Raw genomic sequence first — 17,626 nt, forward strand, 5'->3', positions numbered from 1 at the left:
GAACAACACTGACAGCAGAGCAACAATGAAAATGGAAGATTACATACAGAAATGTGCCATTCCATACTGTGAAGTGTGACAGCCGGAGTGTCACAGGGCAAGGAGCAGGACACACAGACATCTCTCAGCGAAGACATACATTTATTACACGTGACGAAACAGCAGCACTCACATTAAACAGTGCAGCGTGATATAGAATATGTGCACGAGAAGAATGCAACACTTATGTGACCATGAACATGATACATGATACAATGACTAACAATGAGTTACAACACACAGGGGATTATATACATACATAGATGGAACAAATAACATGGTGCAATTGTGTGCCAACAATGGGACATGAGAACAAAAAAGGGGCAGTCCTAATGAAAACAGTCAACAAAAACAACTCCACATGCATCAAGCGGGCGGTACCACATGATAAGCGGGAAGGGGAGCATAAAGTGACATGAAGAGGATGCCATACCCTTCCCAAGGAACCAAACCATTAATGGGCATGATTGATGTTCATATTTAAAAGGATCCCAGACAACTTTCATTCAAAATTGTTAGTTTTCTCTGCAGATTTGACTCCAGACAATTTTTCAAACATTTGCATTTTACATTTACATTTTTGGCCTTTAGCAGGTGCTATCGTCTAGAGTGATTTACAACCGTGCTTTGTCATTTATTCATAGAATGCATCCTAGCCAGTACAATATGGAGCAGGCTACACTCAGTGTTTAACATTTTTAACATTTTAATCATTATGTAATAGATACATCACTGGACTACCACCTGTTTGGGCCTCAGCCTTTTTTATATTAGGTATAATGGAGGTCAAATTTGAACATATCCAGTAAGCACAAATTTGGAGACTTGTATAAATGCATTTAGGTGTTTCTTTAGAATAGAGATTAATAAATATAATAAATACATTAATAAAATACATGTGTCATGGTTAGCCCCTACCTAGTGTCCTGGTTTCTATGATTTCCTGTCTCATATCTTTGCTTTGAGTTACATGACCTATTCTGTAAGAGTTAGTTACTACAGAAGTACAAATACTCTACGGCATTCTATGATCAGACCGTGCTTGGATGTTTTATTATTAACTGAAAAGTATCTGAGCATTACCATTTTTCTGTACAATTGATCATTTATCTGAACAATATTCACATCCTTCCTATTGTGCATGACACATCATGGGCATTCTCTTAGTTCCAAACAAATTCTTTGTGTTGCACTTTGTTTTTTTGCCAAGGGAGTTTTCCTTTATAACATCACTGATGCTGAGCATATTTCCAAAGCAAGCGTCTGTTAGGCTGTAAGAAATGTTAATTTTGCACTTAAACATTTACTGTACAGTTTACTATAACTTTTATTGTAAAATTTTCTGTACAGTTTGCCAATTCACAGACTCAGAAGACACATGAAAGAGAAATTCCACAGAATTGCAGGCATCAGTCTAAACAATCGTTATCCTATTTAGTATGAAGCTTTAGAGCCGGAACCACTAATCAGTTCCTTTGTTGTATTTGAAAGTTGCCCAACGCGATTGGCTGTACAGATGGTACACACCTTATCATAGTAAGTAAGTAAAGGAGATTGTGTAAGATTCAGTAAGTGAAGGAGATTGTGAAGTGAAGGAGTGAAGGAGATTGTGAACAGAGGTCTTTCACAGTACAGCTAACATGCAAGCAAAGTGGTCTGGATCTACATGACTTGTGAGCATACTCTGAGTGAGATTTGCCATATATTTGCATTCAATTGCAAATAATTGTACCACAAGATGAATCGGGTGATTCATTATACAGCCAACCTCTTACTTAGGCCCGTGTGTCATCGAGGCTGGTTGGGTCAGACGAGCTTCCTCCAGAGAGGCCTGCAGCAAGTCACCCCCTGTTTTGACTGAGGGCCATGTCTTTAATGGTAGGTGTTAACAGCAAAGACACCGTTAGCTAACTTGTTAGCTCCGGCTGGCTAATGGAACGCAAGTTACACACGCCTTTAGCTTGGTAGGTAGATGTGAGATCCGAGAACGATGGTAGCTGAAGTTACTCTCTCAAGTAGCTAATCTGAGCGAGAGCAGAGTAAATATGAGTGAGCAAACGGTGAGTACTTTTTCATTCCACTTATAACCAACAATACCTATATGATTACGGGATCAGTGTAAGGAATGAAGAGATGGATTAGAGCCAGCAGAGCTTCTCAGCAAAGCTTCTCACTTTTTTCCCACTTCCTGCCCCCCCAACCCCAACCCTGTTTTCATTCTCTCTCTCTCTCTCTCTCTCTCTCTCTCTCTCTCTCTCTCTCTCTCTCTCTCTCTCTCTCTCTCTCTCTCTCTCTCTCTCTCTCTCTCTCTCTCTCTCTCTCTCTCTCTCTCTCTCTCTCTCTCTCTCTCTCTCTCTCTCTCTCTCTCCACCTAGTCGACCTGGGGTCGAGCCCACCTTACAAAAGCAAGCAAACGTCGTAAAGCTTACAGCTCTAATCATTTAACCAATTAATTATTAAACTAAGAAAATAATACATAATATCACCTTATGCTAATTATAGTAACTGCAAATACATCGTTAGCAAATTATTTTCCCATTAAGAGTTACAGTTAGGTGTAATACATACTTTATGTATACAGTTAGTCGTAGTACATACTTTATGTATAGTTAGAAATAGTACATACTTCATGTATACAGTTAGACGTAGTACATATTTATGTATACAGTTAGAAGTAGTACATACTTAATCATTCAAGTTCATGTATTATATGCGTTAGACAGTTTTTGGCTGTACTATTTTGCATGTACGTTCTAGTATCATTAACATTTTTAATATTTTTACAATGTGTTCCGTGGCTCTTAAAACAAGGCATCACTGTAACAACTTAATACTGTTAAACAGTGTTTGTTTAAAAGTGCTGAAACATTTTAAATCTGCCTGAACACAATAGGTAATGCGTACAATGCGGTAAAAACTGTTCAACCGAAGTGCATATGTCACATGTTTGGAAAACAGATTTTCGTTTGAGGACTACAAAAGCAACTTAAAAAGCGTACAAAACACGCTCAAAGAAGACGTTCAGTGTCGCCAGCCTGTGGTGAAGTTGGCTTATTACTAATATTTTCCGGAAGTATTTTATTATTTGACAAGTATAACTTGCAAAATATTAATATGGCGTCGAATATAGTTCGCGATGTAACTCTTTGTGTTATAGCTTTAATAAACTTCGTTTTCGTATTTGGTACCGGTGCAGATTTCGTTCGTTTCATTTCTTTTCGGGCCATTTACCACAACATCACGGGTGGCGCATCGCTGTGTCAAGGTAACATTAAATTAGCTAAATTATTGTCCTCCCAAGTTAGCTAGCACGATAACGTGCTAAAATGGTTTTAAACAGAAATTAATGTTTCAATTGTAAAATTGTATGTTATTGGCACACCTAACTATGCTTTTCAGATAGCTAAACGAGTGAGCCTTTGCTAGATAAAACAGTTATCTAGTTAGAATAGCTGTTAGCTATCTTAGCTACATCTGTCACTCCCATGTTCTAGCTAACAACATGCTTAGCGTTAGTTTTTTAACGTTAACTGGTAGTGTTTGTTTTAACGGAGCTCATGTTGCAGTTTGTATAACGTTTTATTTAAGCGGCAGTTGTACGGTTTACATTTAATTAAATTAGTAAACAAATATGAAAGTTATGGTGATAAGATCGGGAATGTTGCTAATCTCACTAATATTAAGAAAGATACACACAGCCCGGCTAGCTCAGTCGGTAGAGCATGAGACTCTTAATCTCAGGGTCGTGGGTTCGAGCCCCACGTTGGGCGCATTGTCATTTTCCCTCCACTCAGCACTTGCTCTGCTGTGTTCCAGCATTAGTTTACAATTCCGTAAGACATTTTGTCGTTGCTTCCCTCAGATGCAGTGTCGTGGTCTGTGGTTTTGCGAGACGGTGCAGTTCTGAGGGCTCTGGGTGTAGATTTAGCACTCTTAGCTTTTTTCAGTGCCCAGCACAGCGTGCTTGCCCGGGCACCAGTGAAAACAGCCTGCCAGGCTGTACTGGGGGTCCTACACCGGGCCTTGTACTGCTTTACTACAGCACTCGCACTGCAGGTAACTGAAACACACACGTACACATATCTACAGCAAATCTTAAAAGGTTTGTATTTTCCTGAATTTGCTTGTTTTTATTGTTTTGCGATATTTGTTTCTAAACAGAGTACCAGTTGTCATTAGAAATTATACATTCTTTTTTGTATCCTGCTGCAGGTGTTAATGCACTGCTGGCAGCCTGTGACCAGCGCCCCCTGTCTTTGGTCAGTGCGCAATGCACCTTGGGATATCTGGTTTCCCCTCATTTGCTTTACGGTGCATTTCCTATGCTGGGCGGTCATCTGCAGCATCCTGCTCATATTTGACTACCCAGAGCTACTGGGCCTCAAACAGGTGTGTGTATACACACACACACACACACACACACACACACACTCTCTATCTATCTATCTATCTATCTATCTATCTATCTATCTATCTATCTATATATATATATATATATATATATATATATATATAGAATATCTATATTTCTCTATGCACCCCTGTTTTTCTTTTTCCTCAGTTTGGACAGCACTCTCAACCATTTCACTTCGAGTTATACTGTGTATGACTATGTATGTGACAAATAAACCAAACTTGAATTTGAACATAAATAAACAAAAACAAACAAACCAGGTATACACATGAGATAATCAGTGTAGATTTGTCTGTGTAGCCTTAATCTCTTAAAGTCAGAATACACGTAGTATTCAAAGAGTCCGACTGCTAATCCACACAGGAGGATTATAGTATGGGGGGGGATGTATAAAATAACTATGTTTGTCTTTCTCTTTTACTCCATTCTCTATCTCACCCCTTGCTCATCTCACTCTTTCTCTCTCACTCACTCTCTCACTTCTCTCTCTCTCAGGTGTATTATGAGTGTTTAGGACTTGGTGATCCACTCTCTCTGAAGTCGCCCCGAGCCCAGCGTCTTTACACCCATCTGCGTCACCCTGTCTTTGTGGAGCTGCTGCTGGTACTCTGGCTAGTGCCCACACTGTCGCTGGACAGGTGTGTGCTGGCCACGTACCTGTCCCTCTACCTGGCTCTCGCACACACGCTGGACGACCAGGACTGTGCCTACCTCAACACACAGTTCCACAGCAAGCTGCAGCTCTTCTCTAATCGACAAGGGGGCAGTACCCAGCCTAATAACAACAATGATCACAAGCAGAACTGAACTATGTGTCATATGCAGTGCATTTTATTCAAATAGAATTAGTTTCATGTTTGTGATAATTAATAGAGTATAAAATACTATATCATTATTTTTGAAAATGTGGAGAATGTGTTTTTACAGATTAAGAGGTATTTACAGATGCCACAGAGGCTGAAGAAGTATATCAAGTGGTTCTTGATTGTGTAATAGAGGTCAAAGGTCAGTAGGACAGGTGAAAGGTTGTTAGATGATAACAACAAACAATAAAAGCAACAAACAACAAAACAGCCACAGAGTACACAAACACAGTTGATATGGCTTATATTCTTACTTTACATTAGCATGGTTCATAAAAGGCATACGATATTCTACAAGGTGGCAAAATTTCATTTGATAATTTTATACTTTCTTTACTTACTTTACTCTTGTATTCTTATTGCAGTGTTCCAGGCTTTTACGTTTTGAAGCCTTACTCAGGCATTGGTAGGCCCAGAGGTGCTCTACCCACCGCAGTTGAAAAAGTTGAAAGATGTCTAATTCCCCCTAGTAATCACATAATGGGAAATGATGAATAACTTCTCCACTGGGACATTTTCGTAATGGTGGTGACCATTTGCAGTAAAAAAGATTGCAAGACTTAACACCTCTAGGGGGCAGCACATCTATTTGCAGTCTATTGTATATCTAAACGTATGTGTGCTCTTATTTAGTAAAGCATTTGATTTCTACGTTCATTGCACCATGTGGTTCCTATGATTATGATTTTGTTCAATGCATTTGTTAATTGGAATTCATGCCAACATGAATTATATATTGTGTACAAAAGTTTACCTTAAAAAAAAAAAGGAATTTATTAATGAAAACATTTTGAACTGTGATAATAGGAATTACATTTTTTAAATATTCTGTAACTTACTTACTTGTGGGTGAGCAATGATTTGCATCTTGACGTGTGGCATAATTTCAAAGTCAGCATGTTTGTAAAATTTCTAAAGGTTGTTGATTGCTGTAATGAGTTGACAGCTACGCTGACTATACTGCATTGACACTGACATGGCTGTTGGAGTTTCAGTTGGCAGATCACACACATCAGGATTGCTGGGTTGATCAGACACATGAGGGTTGCTGGGGTTGTCATGTCACTGCTGAGACCCGTCATGAGTCTGATAAAACAGCTACTCTCCTTCAATCAGCAACACAGTCTTCCAACAGCAGAGAACGCCACCCTGACTAACCTGTACCCCCAGCTTCAACCTCCACCAGCTTGCACAAAGCAGAAAGAAGAACTAGACAATGCATTTCTAATAGAATCCAATGGTAAGTTTATTGATGAGAAAGAAGTCTTCTCTAGGTACAGTGTGGCTAAAATCTAATGCACTACTACATGAAAAGCATTGGAGCTACTCGGAGGCAAAACTGAGGTCACCGAGCCATGTGATAATTCACATGGGAACAAATGACCATGGAGCTCAGCAAGAAGGAGGGGCTGTATCCCTGAGAGCAGTCATAGATAAAGCCAATAACACCTTCCCTAATTCAAAAATCATGTCCACCTTGTTGACCTGCAAAGATTTTCATTCATACACAATTCAGAAAATTATTGCCAGCATCTCTGGAGAGTGTGCTCTCCGTACCAACACCTACCACAGGGACAAACACTGCACCACTGCCTGCCAGCACTGAATATAAAAGTACCCTCACTGCTACAACAACAAAAAAGCCAAAACCACTTGAGGGGGCTTAGACAAACAGAACATTAACAAGTGACAATTAACAAAAGATTAACATAAACACCAGTCCATGTGCACTGCTGAGTGCCGGTAACCTGCTGGCAGTGGGGTGGCACTGTGACACGAAACTATATTGATTCTGCAAGAGACATGATGTAGAGGAGATGAGCCCACTGGTTGTCCCCCAGGAGACAGAGTTAGTGGACCCCTCCATCAAGTCAAGAGGGGGGACTCAGAGTAGAAACCCAGGGAACACAGGGAGTTAGTGTCTCCACCAAGTCAAGAGGGGGGACTCAGAGTAGAAACCCAGGGAACACAGGGAGTTAGTGTCTCCACCAAGTTAAGAGGAGGGACTCAGAGTAGAAACCCAGGGAACACAGGGAGTTAGTGTCTCAACCAAGTTAAGAGGAGGGACTCAGAGTAGAAACCCAGGGAACACAGGGAGTTAGTGTCTCAACCAAGTTAAGAGGAGGGACTCAGAGTAGAAACCCAGGGAACACAGGGAGTTAGTGTCTCAACCAAGTTAAGAGGAGGGACTCAGAGTAGAAACCCAGGGAACACAGGGAGTTAGTGTCTCAACCAAGTTAAGAGGAGGGACTCAGAGTAGAAACCCAGGGAACACAGGGAGTTAGTGTCTCAACCAAGTTAAGAGGAGGGACTCAGAGTAGAAACCCAGGGAACACAGGGAGTTAGTGTCTCAACCAAGTTAAGAGGAGGGACTCAGAGTAGAAACCCAGGGAACACAGGGAGTTAGTGTCTCAACCAAGTTAAGAGGAGGGACTCAGAGTAGAAACCCAGGGAACACAGGGAGTTAGTGTCTCCACCAAGTCAAGAGGGGGGACTCAGAGTAGAAACCCAGGGAACACAGGGAGTTAGTGTCTCCACCAAGTTAAGAGGAGGGACTCAGAGTAGAAACCCAGGGAACACAGGGAGTTAGTGTCTCCACCAAGTTAAGAGGAGGGACTCAGAGTAGAAACCCAGGGAACACAGGGAGTTAGTGTCTCCACCAAGTTAAGAGGAGGGACTCAGAGTAGAAACCCAGGGAACACAGGGAGTTAGTGTCTCCACCAAGTCAAGAGGGGGGACTCAGAGTAGAAACCCAGGGAACACAGGGAGTTAGTGTCTCCACCAAGTTAAGAGGAGGGACTCAGAGTAGAAACCCAGGGAACACAGGGAGTTAGTGTCTCCACCAAGTCAAGAGGGGGGACTAATGGTAGAAACTCTTATGGTGATTCTCTTATGGTTTAAATCAGAACTAACCCACTGTACTGAAACAATAAAACAACGTGAAAATCATTTGTGGTTAACAATGAATGAGCACTAAATCTCAACACCTCAAAATGAATTCCTCGGTGCAATATATATCTCTCCAGTATCCCTTTATTTCAATGAAGAAACCTTCCTAAATCTAGAAAATGAAATTAACCATGTCCAAACACAAGGCCATGTAATTATCTGTGGGGACTTAAGACAGAACAGAAGACCAAACCAGACATTATCAGAACTCAGTGCAACCACTTTATAACAGGAAATAATGTTAATTTCCTTTTTCCTCCCAGAGAAAACCACAACAAGCCTTTAAATGCACATGGGAAGAACCTACTGCAGCTCTGTGGACATCTGGATCTGTACATGGTAAACAGATGGCTGTGATGGGGCTCCTTCAGTCAGCTCACCTACAGCTCAGCTGACCGTAGACTACATCATAACAGATCTGGACCTGACTTTATTGATAGCCTTCACAGTCAAGCCATTAACACTGTCCACAGCCAAATTACAATATACCTAAGCAGGACAGTTAAAAATCACAGTTGACTAAAACCCAACCAAATGTACAAACTTAAATGACCTCTCAGGTGGGCCCAAGACAGCCATGAAAAATATCTCCATGCAATCAACAGCCAAAAAATCCAGGCACTTCTTAACTCCTTTCTGTCAAACACCTGTGCCCAAAATAAAGAGAGCTGAAGTGGATGTGGAAAACTTACAGTGACTATAGAAAATCATCATACCCTATCAAAACCCTGCCATTTTGTCACATTACACCTTGAAAATAAATTAGGTCTAACATTTTCCAGCTTTGTTTATACAGTCTAACCCTCATCATCAATGTAAAATTACACATAAAAATTATATTATATATATTATAATTATTATAATTTAATTAGTAAAATACCTGGTTTGGATAAGTAACCAGCCCCTTAGGGTAATCATTATAAATTTGATCAGATACAACCAATCACATTCCAGCAAACGTAGTGGTTCTGATTACCTCAGTATAGAACCAGCCATTCTCTGAGGATTCCACTACTAGTAATGCAGGGTGACACAAAAATTCACCATGGATGGAAATATGCTTTCAAGAGGGCTCTGCGATAAGGTTGTGGACAGGCACAAGTTAGGAGAAGGAAACAGTCTATGTATGCAAAGCTGGTAAAGACATATCCAAACAGACTGATGTGTGTAATTAAAGCAAAAGGTGGCTCTACAGAGTACTAAATCAGGGGACTGGTCACTTTTCCAACCCTGTTATTCTAGTTTTTCAGTTTTTTAAAATGTATTTTCAGAACCATTTTCTTTTTTTCTCATTATATAAATGTTGTAAAGAAAAATGAATATACAAAGCTGTGAGTTCTGATTTTAGCCTGTAAGACAAAAAAATTACTATTTCTAAAGGGTATGTAGATTTCCTATAGGCATTGTAAACATTTTTGATCATGTAACCTAAATATCAAATTAGCCTATTAAGAAAAGCAAACCAAAGAGCACTCAGTCAGATAACTGGGAAAAAAGAAAGAACAGAAGGTGGAAATTTATCCAACAACAAACACAAAGAACCACACAATCACCGCACACAAAATTCTGTGAGGTACTTAAAAAATATAAACATATATTGAAAAGAAAAAAGTACAAATATATCCAAAACTAAATAAATAACTTGGAAAAATCACTTAATTCTAATTAATTCTGGAACAATTTAAAATCACTAAATAGAAGAAACCAAGATGATATAAAAATTAAAAATGGAGAAATATGGAGAAACCATCTTTAAAAATGATACACAAATCCAGTGATAAAGTAGAACAACAAAAACAATTAAGGATTTAATTAAGAATGATCAAAACCCACTGGACTTCCTGACCACAGCGGAAGAAAAACTCAAGTCTCCTACCCAGAAAAGCCTGTAGTACAGATGGCATCTTAAACAAAAAATACAGACTATAAGTTCAAATTGACTATTCTAAAACTTTTCAATCTTGCTTTAAATGTAGTCTGAAATAAGGGACTCAACCCCCCATATTCAAATCTGTTGATACATTTGACACAATTACAGAGGAATCCCAGAAACCTGGGAAAGGTGTTCTGTAGCATTCTCAACAGTAGACTAACAAACTCTAACAGACCATAATGGTATTATTATTGTTTACATTTATATAGCACCTTCCTCATACTCAAACATTTTTTATAGTAGCTTTTCACAATCACACACTGATGAGAAGGTAGCAGCCAATTTGCACAGAGCAAATCAGAAACCACAGCCCCCTGGAGGAGGTTAAGACCAGCACAGAGCACCAACCATGCATACATTCACACACATCTATATATACTTACACACTGGCCCCATTCATACAGGACAATTTAGAGTGTCCGGTCAACCTAACTTTCATGTTTTTGGACTGTGGGAGGAAACCAGAGACCCTGGCAAAAACCCACACAGACACAGGGAGAACATGGAAACTCCACCCAGATAGGGACTCAAATCCAAGACCCGAGTGCTGCAAAGCAAACGTGCAAATCACCAAGCTGCCTGGCAAAATTCAGATTGCCTTCTTACCTAATTATCAAGCATCCAAGCACATTTTCACTTTTCACACACCAATGGTGACAAATATGTAAACTAAAATAAAGGCAAAATCTTTGCATGCTTTATAGATTTTCAAAAATGTTTTGACTCAATATGGCACAAGGATTATTTCATAAGTGTATTTAAAATGGTGTAAGGGGGGAAATGTATGATGTCATTAACGACATGACAATGCTGATGACCTTGTCCTACTGTCACCTACCAGAGTGGGACTGTAACAATATTTTGAAATACTGGAAAATTGCTTTGAAAAAAACACCAAAAACCCAAACTATGACATTATGTCAGTTCCAGTTGTGAAACAGTTTAAACAAAAAGTGAAGAGCTCTTTTTGCTATTAAAAAAATCCATCACATTTGAAATACCAATCACAAATTTCATTATATAGTAGTGAGATGTGGAGACCCCTAAAACAAAACAATTCACAAATTGGGACAAACATCCAGTTGAAATCCCACACACAGAAATCTGTAAAAACATCAGGAAGAGGAGCATAGAGGACATAATGATAGAGAGCGGGATGAAAAAAGAGGGAGGAACAGCTTGAGCAGTAGAATGATGATGAAGGCAGGAGCATGACCTGGGAGCATGTGGGGGCCATGTGGAGACTAGTGAGTGTGAGCAGGGACGGGGGCGGGGTCAGCCAGCCCCTCAGTGTGTCTGCTGAGCATGAGCGGGGCGGGGTCAGCCAGCCCCTCAGTGTGTCTGCTGAGCATGAGCGGGGCGGGGTCAGCCAGCCCCTCAGTGTGTCTGCTGAGCATGAGCGGGGCGGGGTCAGCCAGCCCCTCAGTGTGTCTGCTGAGCATGAGCGGGGCGGGGTCAGCCAGCCCCTCAGTGTGTCTGCTGAGCATGAGCGGGGCGGGGTCAGCCAGCCCCTCAGTGTGTCTGCTGAGCATGAGCGGGGCGGGGTCAGCCAGCCCCTCAGTGTGTCTGCTGAGCATGAGCGGGGCGGGGTCAGCCAGCCCTTCAGTGTGTCTGCTGAGCATGAGCGGGGCGGGGTCAGCCAGCCCCTCAGTGTGTCTGCTGAGCATGAGCGGGGCGGGGTCAGCCAGCCCCTCAGTGTGTCTGCTGAGCATGAGCGGGGCGGGGTCAGCCAGCCCCTCAGTGTGTCTGCTGAGCATGAGCGGGGCGGGGTCAGCCAGCCCCTCAGTGTGTCTGCTGAGCATGAGCGGGGCGGGGTCAGCCAGCCCCTCAGTGTGTCTGCTGAGCATGAGCGGGGCGGGGTCAGCCAGCCCCTCAGTGTGTCTGCTGAGCATGAGTGGGGCGGGGTCAGCCAGCCCCTCAGTGTGTCTGCTGAGCATGAGTGGGGCGGGGTCAGCCAGCCCCTCAGTGTGTCTGCTGAGCATGAGCGGGGCGGGGTCAGCCAGCCCCTCAGTGTGTCTGCTGAGCATGAGTGGGGCGGGGTCAGCCAGCCCTTCAGTGTGTCTGCTGAGCATGAGCGGGGCGGGGTCAGCCACCCCTTCAGTGTGTCTGCTGAGCATCATGAAGCGCCCAGCAGCTCCAAAAGCAGTGACTGCTTCATTAATGGGCATTAGTTTGGAACACCAGAGGAGGGAATGGAGAGGAGGTGAGGCTATCTGGCCTATACCCAAACGCTCATTTAGTTTCTAGGTTTGTTTGTTTGTGTGTGTGTGTGTGTGTGTGTGTGTGTGTGTGTGGCGCTGCCAGGAGAGGAGGGTGGTGGAGAGAACGTGCTCTGACTCTGAAGACTGCAGGCTGACGCTTGGGGTGGTGGTCAGAGACGGAGGTCGATGACACCAGGAGAGGAGGGAAGGAAAGTGGTTGGTCAGTGATAGGTCGTGATTTGAAGGAGGTGCTAAGGCAGGGGAGGAGGAGGTGAGGGAGCAAGAGAGCCAGACAGACAGAGGGAACGTAGGAGAGGGAGAGGAATAACGAGAGAGCAAGTGAATCACCACAGAAAGCCGTATTGGCAGACTCATCCCGCAGGATGGGAGAGAGAGGAGGATTTGGGGGGAAGATGAGAAGAGCGGGAGACCTGCAGAAGGAGTACGCCCACATTTTGAAATTCTCTTTAATCTAAAAAAATAAATAAATAAATAAAAATACACCCTTTTTTTTGGAGAAGGAAACAACACCTTTCATTGCAAATGAGGTGGCAATATGTCAAAGCCTGAGAGACAGTGAGTAACAAATTCTACACCCACCTCTCACTGTACATAATTATTATCTTTATCTTATTAATATAGTTACTTTTATTATTACTGATTTTGTTTTATCTAGTTATATTATAATTTATTGTCACAACCATTTATTGTCCAGCTCCATTTATTGTCACAACCATTATTGTCCAGCTCCAAACTATTTGCTTTGCCAAAGTTTTAAATGATACAGTCATGCCAATAAAGCTCCTTTGATTTGAGTTGAACTGAGTAAGGATGAAAGGACAAGAACTGGGGGGGAAAAAATGGGAAAAGCCAACAGACTGGAGACTCTGTGAGAGACGCAAGAGGTCTCTGAAAGACAAAGGCTCCGCAACATTCAGGGCAACAGGAGAGGATGCAGGAGTAGTGCTGCTGGCCGCAGTGCTCCAGCCGTGGAGTTCCTCCCAGCTTCACGGCTCAATTCTGGAGATTATACTGCCGGACTGCCGCTGGCACGAATACTCGGCGGTCCACATTGCACCCTGCCTGTCTTACCACATGGAGGCACAACTGGATAAGCTCAACAAGGCACAGGACATGAGGGCTCATTGAGGAAGGGGGGACAGAGCAGAAAAGAAGGACTGGGAGAAGCTCTGGACTGGGAGAAGCTTCAGGCAGTTGGGAGAGAGGGGGGGAGGGGGCATTGTGATTGGGCAGGAGGGAGAGGAGCATGAAGACACACCCAACACACACAGCTGCCATTGAAGAAAGCACACAGGGCCTGAACCTTCAGCTCTGAAGGCCCAAATACACACTGGCCAGAGAGGAAGCCCTGAGAGAGAGGATCTCTCAGAGAAAGAGCAGAGGGCAGGGAAGAGATAGAGAGGGAATGGGGGGAGGAAAGATGAGTGATGGAGGGAGGAGAGAGGAAGTCAGAAGAAAGAGGGTAAGAGAAGTGATGGAGAACAGACAGGAAGTAGCCTTGCCGCAGACTCTCAATCTGTTTGACGTCACAAAGGAAGTTAACGTCATAAGCCAGCCTCCAACTTCCTTCTTCTGTTCCTCTCTCAATGTTACAGTCTCTCTCAGCCAGAGAAGAAGCCCCAAACTATCCAGCGAGGTAACCCATGGTGACGGGCAGTGCTGCGCAGAGCAACATGAGGAGACTGGTGATAAGCAGAATACCCACAGTGTGAGAGGCGAACCAGGAGAAGAAGAAGAAAGAGAGGAGGATCTTCTGGACCACCTCCCTCGTCCTCTCACTCCCCACCGAGCTCTTCCTCAGCCCCACTCTCCACTCTGTGGGTGCCATGAGTCGGATCTACAACCTGAAGGCCGTGGTTCCGAGGACTGGGGTGTGTATAGGCGACAGGAGCTCAGATGTCCCTGCACATAGCAGGAAGTTCTGTCCGGAGGGCCGGTTCAGCTCTGGCTCACAAACTCTGCCAATTCCCCAGGAGCCGGCGAATCAGCAGTCAGACAGGAGGGTGAGGGATGGCCAACCGGCGGTCAACACGGAAACAGCTGGGCTTCAGTCAGTGCAGCGGCAGGTGGAACAGCTGCAGCTCAGAGAACAGGAAGTGGGGGGCAGTTCCCATAGTGACAGAAACCCTCGGCATGGTCCACAGAAAGAGAACAGGAGGAAGACAACTGAGACTCAGAAAGTGGCAGACACACAGACAGAGATGCACAAAGCCCAGACCCTCTGCCCATCACAGCACACAGACCTGTGGCTACAACTGAAAACTCCCCAGACCAGATCTTTCACCATAAATGCTCGGGGTTCTCGACTGCTCGAAAACACCGCAAAACCCCAGGAACAAGATATCAAGTCCTCACCCAGCCCCACTTCCTCTGTGTCCCCCTCTCCCGCTCTCTCCCCTACTGCTTCTCTCTCTTCTCCCCTCTTCTCCATCCGGAGTGCCTCTGGTGGCCGAGGGAAGAGGGGCACTACCATCACCATCAACCCCAAGAGGCTGGCTGCAGGAACCCCAGCCCCAGCAAGACCCTCAGGGGTCACACCCCAAACACCAGCACCTGCCCCCAAAGCTGTGGGGGATGGGTGTAAGAAGAGGTACCCTACAGTGGAGGAGATTGAGGTTATTGGTGGGTACCAGAATTTGGAGAACTCCTGCTTAGTGAAACACAGAGGATCACCAAAAGCGGTAAGGATATATAGACTTATTATGCAGTGTACCGTGTTAGTTTCAGTTTTCTGAAATGAGGCACTGCATTAACATGTGCTTCAGTGTGGTTTGTATCTGCTGCACTTCTTGTGGCATTATGAAAGTCACAAGATCAGAATTGCTTAAACATCTCCCTGGGTGACCAGCCATTAGTCAATGACCTAAACACACTTTTACAATTCTGAGAGAGAGAGAGAGAGAGAGAGAGAGAGAGAGAGAGAGAGAGAATGATCTTCCATTAGCACTGCTATAATGTATCCAGGTATGAGTGATCTTAAGTCTTAAGCCTGCTTAAGATTGCTTAAGACTCACAACAGCAGAACACATGGGTGAAGTGGTTCATTCACTTCTTTGCACACACACATACACACACTAGATGTGACATACCTACCTGCACACACACACACTGAGATATATATACACAAACATGCTGCATGTGCCAGACACACACACACACACACATGTGCACACACACACACAATGCAAGCAGCTGTTCAAAAACACAGGCATATGACAGACATTTGCAGATCTGGTTTTCATTAGGAGTGTAAATTTAACAAAGGTTCATAGGGGGTGGGGCCATGACTGGAGAAATCAAACAGCTTCAGCACATCCTCTCATGCTGTACCGTAGGCATCAGGGCATCTGTTTGAGGTCATTTCCTGGGGAACCTGGCAATATACTTGCAGTTTTCTCTTTTGCTGTTTCCTATTTCAGCTACCATAAAACAACCCTGTTTCACTCTATAGCCATTTAGTCTAAAACAAGAAAGAAACCTGTTCCTACACTGCCATGTTTGGCATTTCTGCTCTGACACGCCCATTTAAACCTCATTACAGGGTTTGTGATTGGCTGACAAACAGAGTCAGCTGTGTGGGGTGCAGAGAATACTCCAAGACTGTGCATTGCATGACTATTCCAAGACAAGGACCAAAAAAAACAAGTGATGCAGTGTAATGTAATGAAATTCTCTAGCACACTAAAGCCCCTAGCACATACACATACTGCAGATAAACCAGTGGCTGTGTTGGGAACATGTAAGAGTTGCTCATGTAGCCATGTGTGTGTGTATTTAACATGTAAAGAGCTTTAGGGAATCTGAGATTGTTGAATCAGTGCTATTGTTTCAATCATGCTTATTTTGCTGGCTGGATCAACGAGGTGGCAGGTGCCCGGAACAGAGCAGCGGTGGGTATAACACTGATGCACTGCAAGGTAATGAAGCACAGATGAAAACCACAAAGGCAACACGCCTGCATTCTCATTTTCTCTGCCTTTGATGATAAACAGTCGTGGCCAAAAGCTTTGAGAATGACACAAATTTTGGTTTTCACAAAGTTTACTGCCTCAGTTTAGATCCTTTTGTCAGATGTTTATATGGTATAGTGAAGTAAATTATAAGCATTTCATAAGTTTTTATTTTATTTTAGCTTTTTGACAAATATATCCAGTTTAAGCAAAGACTTAATATTTACAGTGTTGAACCTTTTTTTTTTTAAGACTGCAATTTGCCTTGTCATGCTGGATATCAGCTTCTGGGAATATCTTGACTGATGGCAACCTATTCTTGCCAAATCAGTGCTTGGATCACACTTTCTGTGTTCTTTGTCCACACTCTTTTTGAGGATTGACAACAGGTTCTCAATGGGATTGAGATCTGGGGAGTTTCCTGGCTATGGACCAAACATTTCAGTTTTTTGTTCAATTGCAATTCATCTGATCACTCTTCACAATCTACAGTTAAAGCAAATTGCCACCATAAAAACTGAAGCACCAAACTTTGTGAAAACCAAAATTTGTGCTGGTCTCAAAACCTTTGGCCACAACTGTATATACTTAAACCCTGTCCCGGTTACTAGCTTCTTCCCGGGTTACTAGCTTCTGCCCGGGTTACTAGCTTCTGCCATGACTATCATCTCAGTTCATTTCAGTTCAGTTTTGTTGTCCCAATATGGCTTATTGCTAGAGCAGTTCTGTCCAGTATTTATGTTGGCTTGTGTTATCTGCAGGATATTTCTGCCTCTAATTCTGTGGTTACAAGAGTCTACGTCATACCATGGCTCATACTTTTATTGTTTATACCCAGCCAGGCCACAAATGCATTTTTTGGAACTTCCACATTTACCAAATTAGTAAAGATCTGTTAAAGATATTTGCTAGTGATATTTTCTGATATTGTTTGATTGTCTCAATCAGATGACGGGAGCACAGATCTGCCTCTGAGAGAATTAAAAGAGAAAGAGTTCAGCGGTTTACAGAACAGCTCAGACTGCTGGCCAAACTCCCAAACGCTGTCCCTTTAAGAAAAAACAACTGATTCATTTTCTGTGCACTGCAGTAGCAGTGTCTTAATTGAGTGACCTACTGAAAACCTACTGAGGTGGCTTTACATAATTCTCAAAACTACCATCATCACAGGCATTCACGGCCTCTGTCCATCACAGCTTATCAGAAGTAGGCATATTTTAAGTTCAAAAGTAGTTCCTTAGCCAACAAGAAATGTC

General features: G+C 43.1%; 2 protein-coding genes and 1 non-coding gene across 3 annotated transcripts in view; all 3 read left to right on the forward strand.

The window, feature by feature from the left end:
* Positions 1–3,044: 3,044 nt before the first annotated feature.
* nrm (nurim) lies at positions 3,045–5,967 on the forward strand. The gene is made up of 4 exons (XM_027023895.3): positions 3,045–3,304; positions 3,902–4,095; positions 4,252–4,428; positions 4,949–5,967. Exons 1-4 carry the CDS (start codon positions 3,154–3,156, stop codon positions 5,258–5,260), a joined length of 834 nt encoding a protein of 277 aa, XP_026879696.2. The 5' UTR covers positions 3,045–3,153; the 3' UTR covers positions 5,261–5,967.
* On the forward strand, positions 3,737–3,809 carry trnak-cuu (transfer RNA lysine (anticodon CUU)). The gene has a single exon. It is a non-coding gene; the product is annotated as a tRNA-Lys (tRNA).
* An 8,024-nt stretch (positions 5,968–13,991) lies between the features above and the next one.
* ppp1r18 (protein phosphatase 1, regulatory subunit 18) overlaps positions 13,992–17,626 on the forward strand; it is an 11,298-nt gene continuing 7,663 nt past the window's right edge. The window contains exon 1 of the mRNA XM_035523891.2: positions 13,992–15,101. Coding sequence (XP_035379784.2) covers positions 14,247–15,101 — 855 coding nt within the window. The 5' untranslated portion in view covers positions 13,992–14,246. The remainder of the gene's footprint in view (positions 15,102–17,626) is intronic.

Source organism: Electrophorus electricus, chromosome 4 (genome assembly GCF_041902795.1).
Source record: "Electrophorus electricus isolate QZ-2024a chromosome 4, ASM4190279v1, whole genome shotgun sequence".
NCBI classification, from domain to species: Eukaryota; Metazoa; Chordata; class Actinopteri; order Gymnotiformes; family Gymnotidae; genus Electrophorus; species Electrophorus electricus.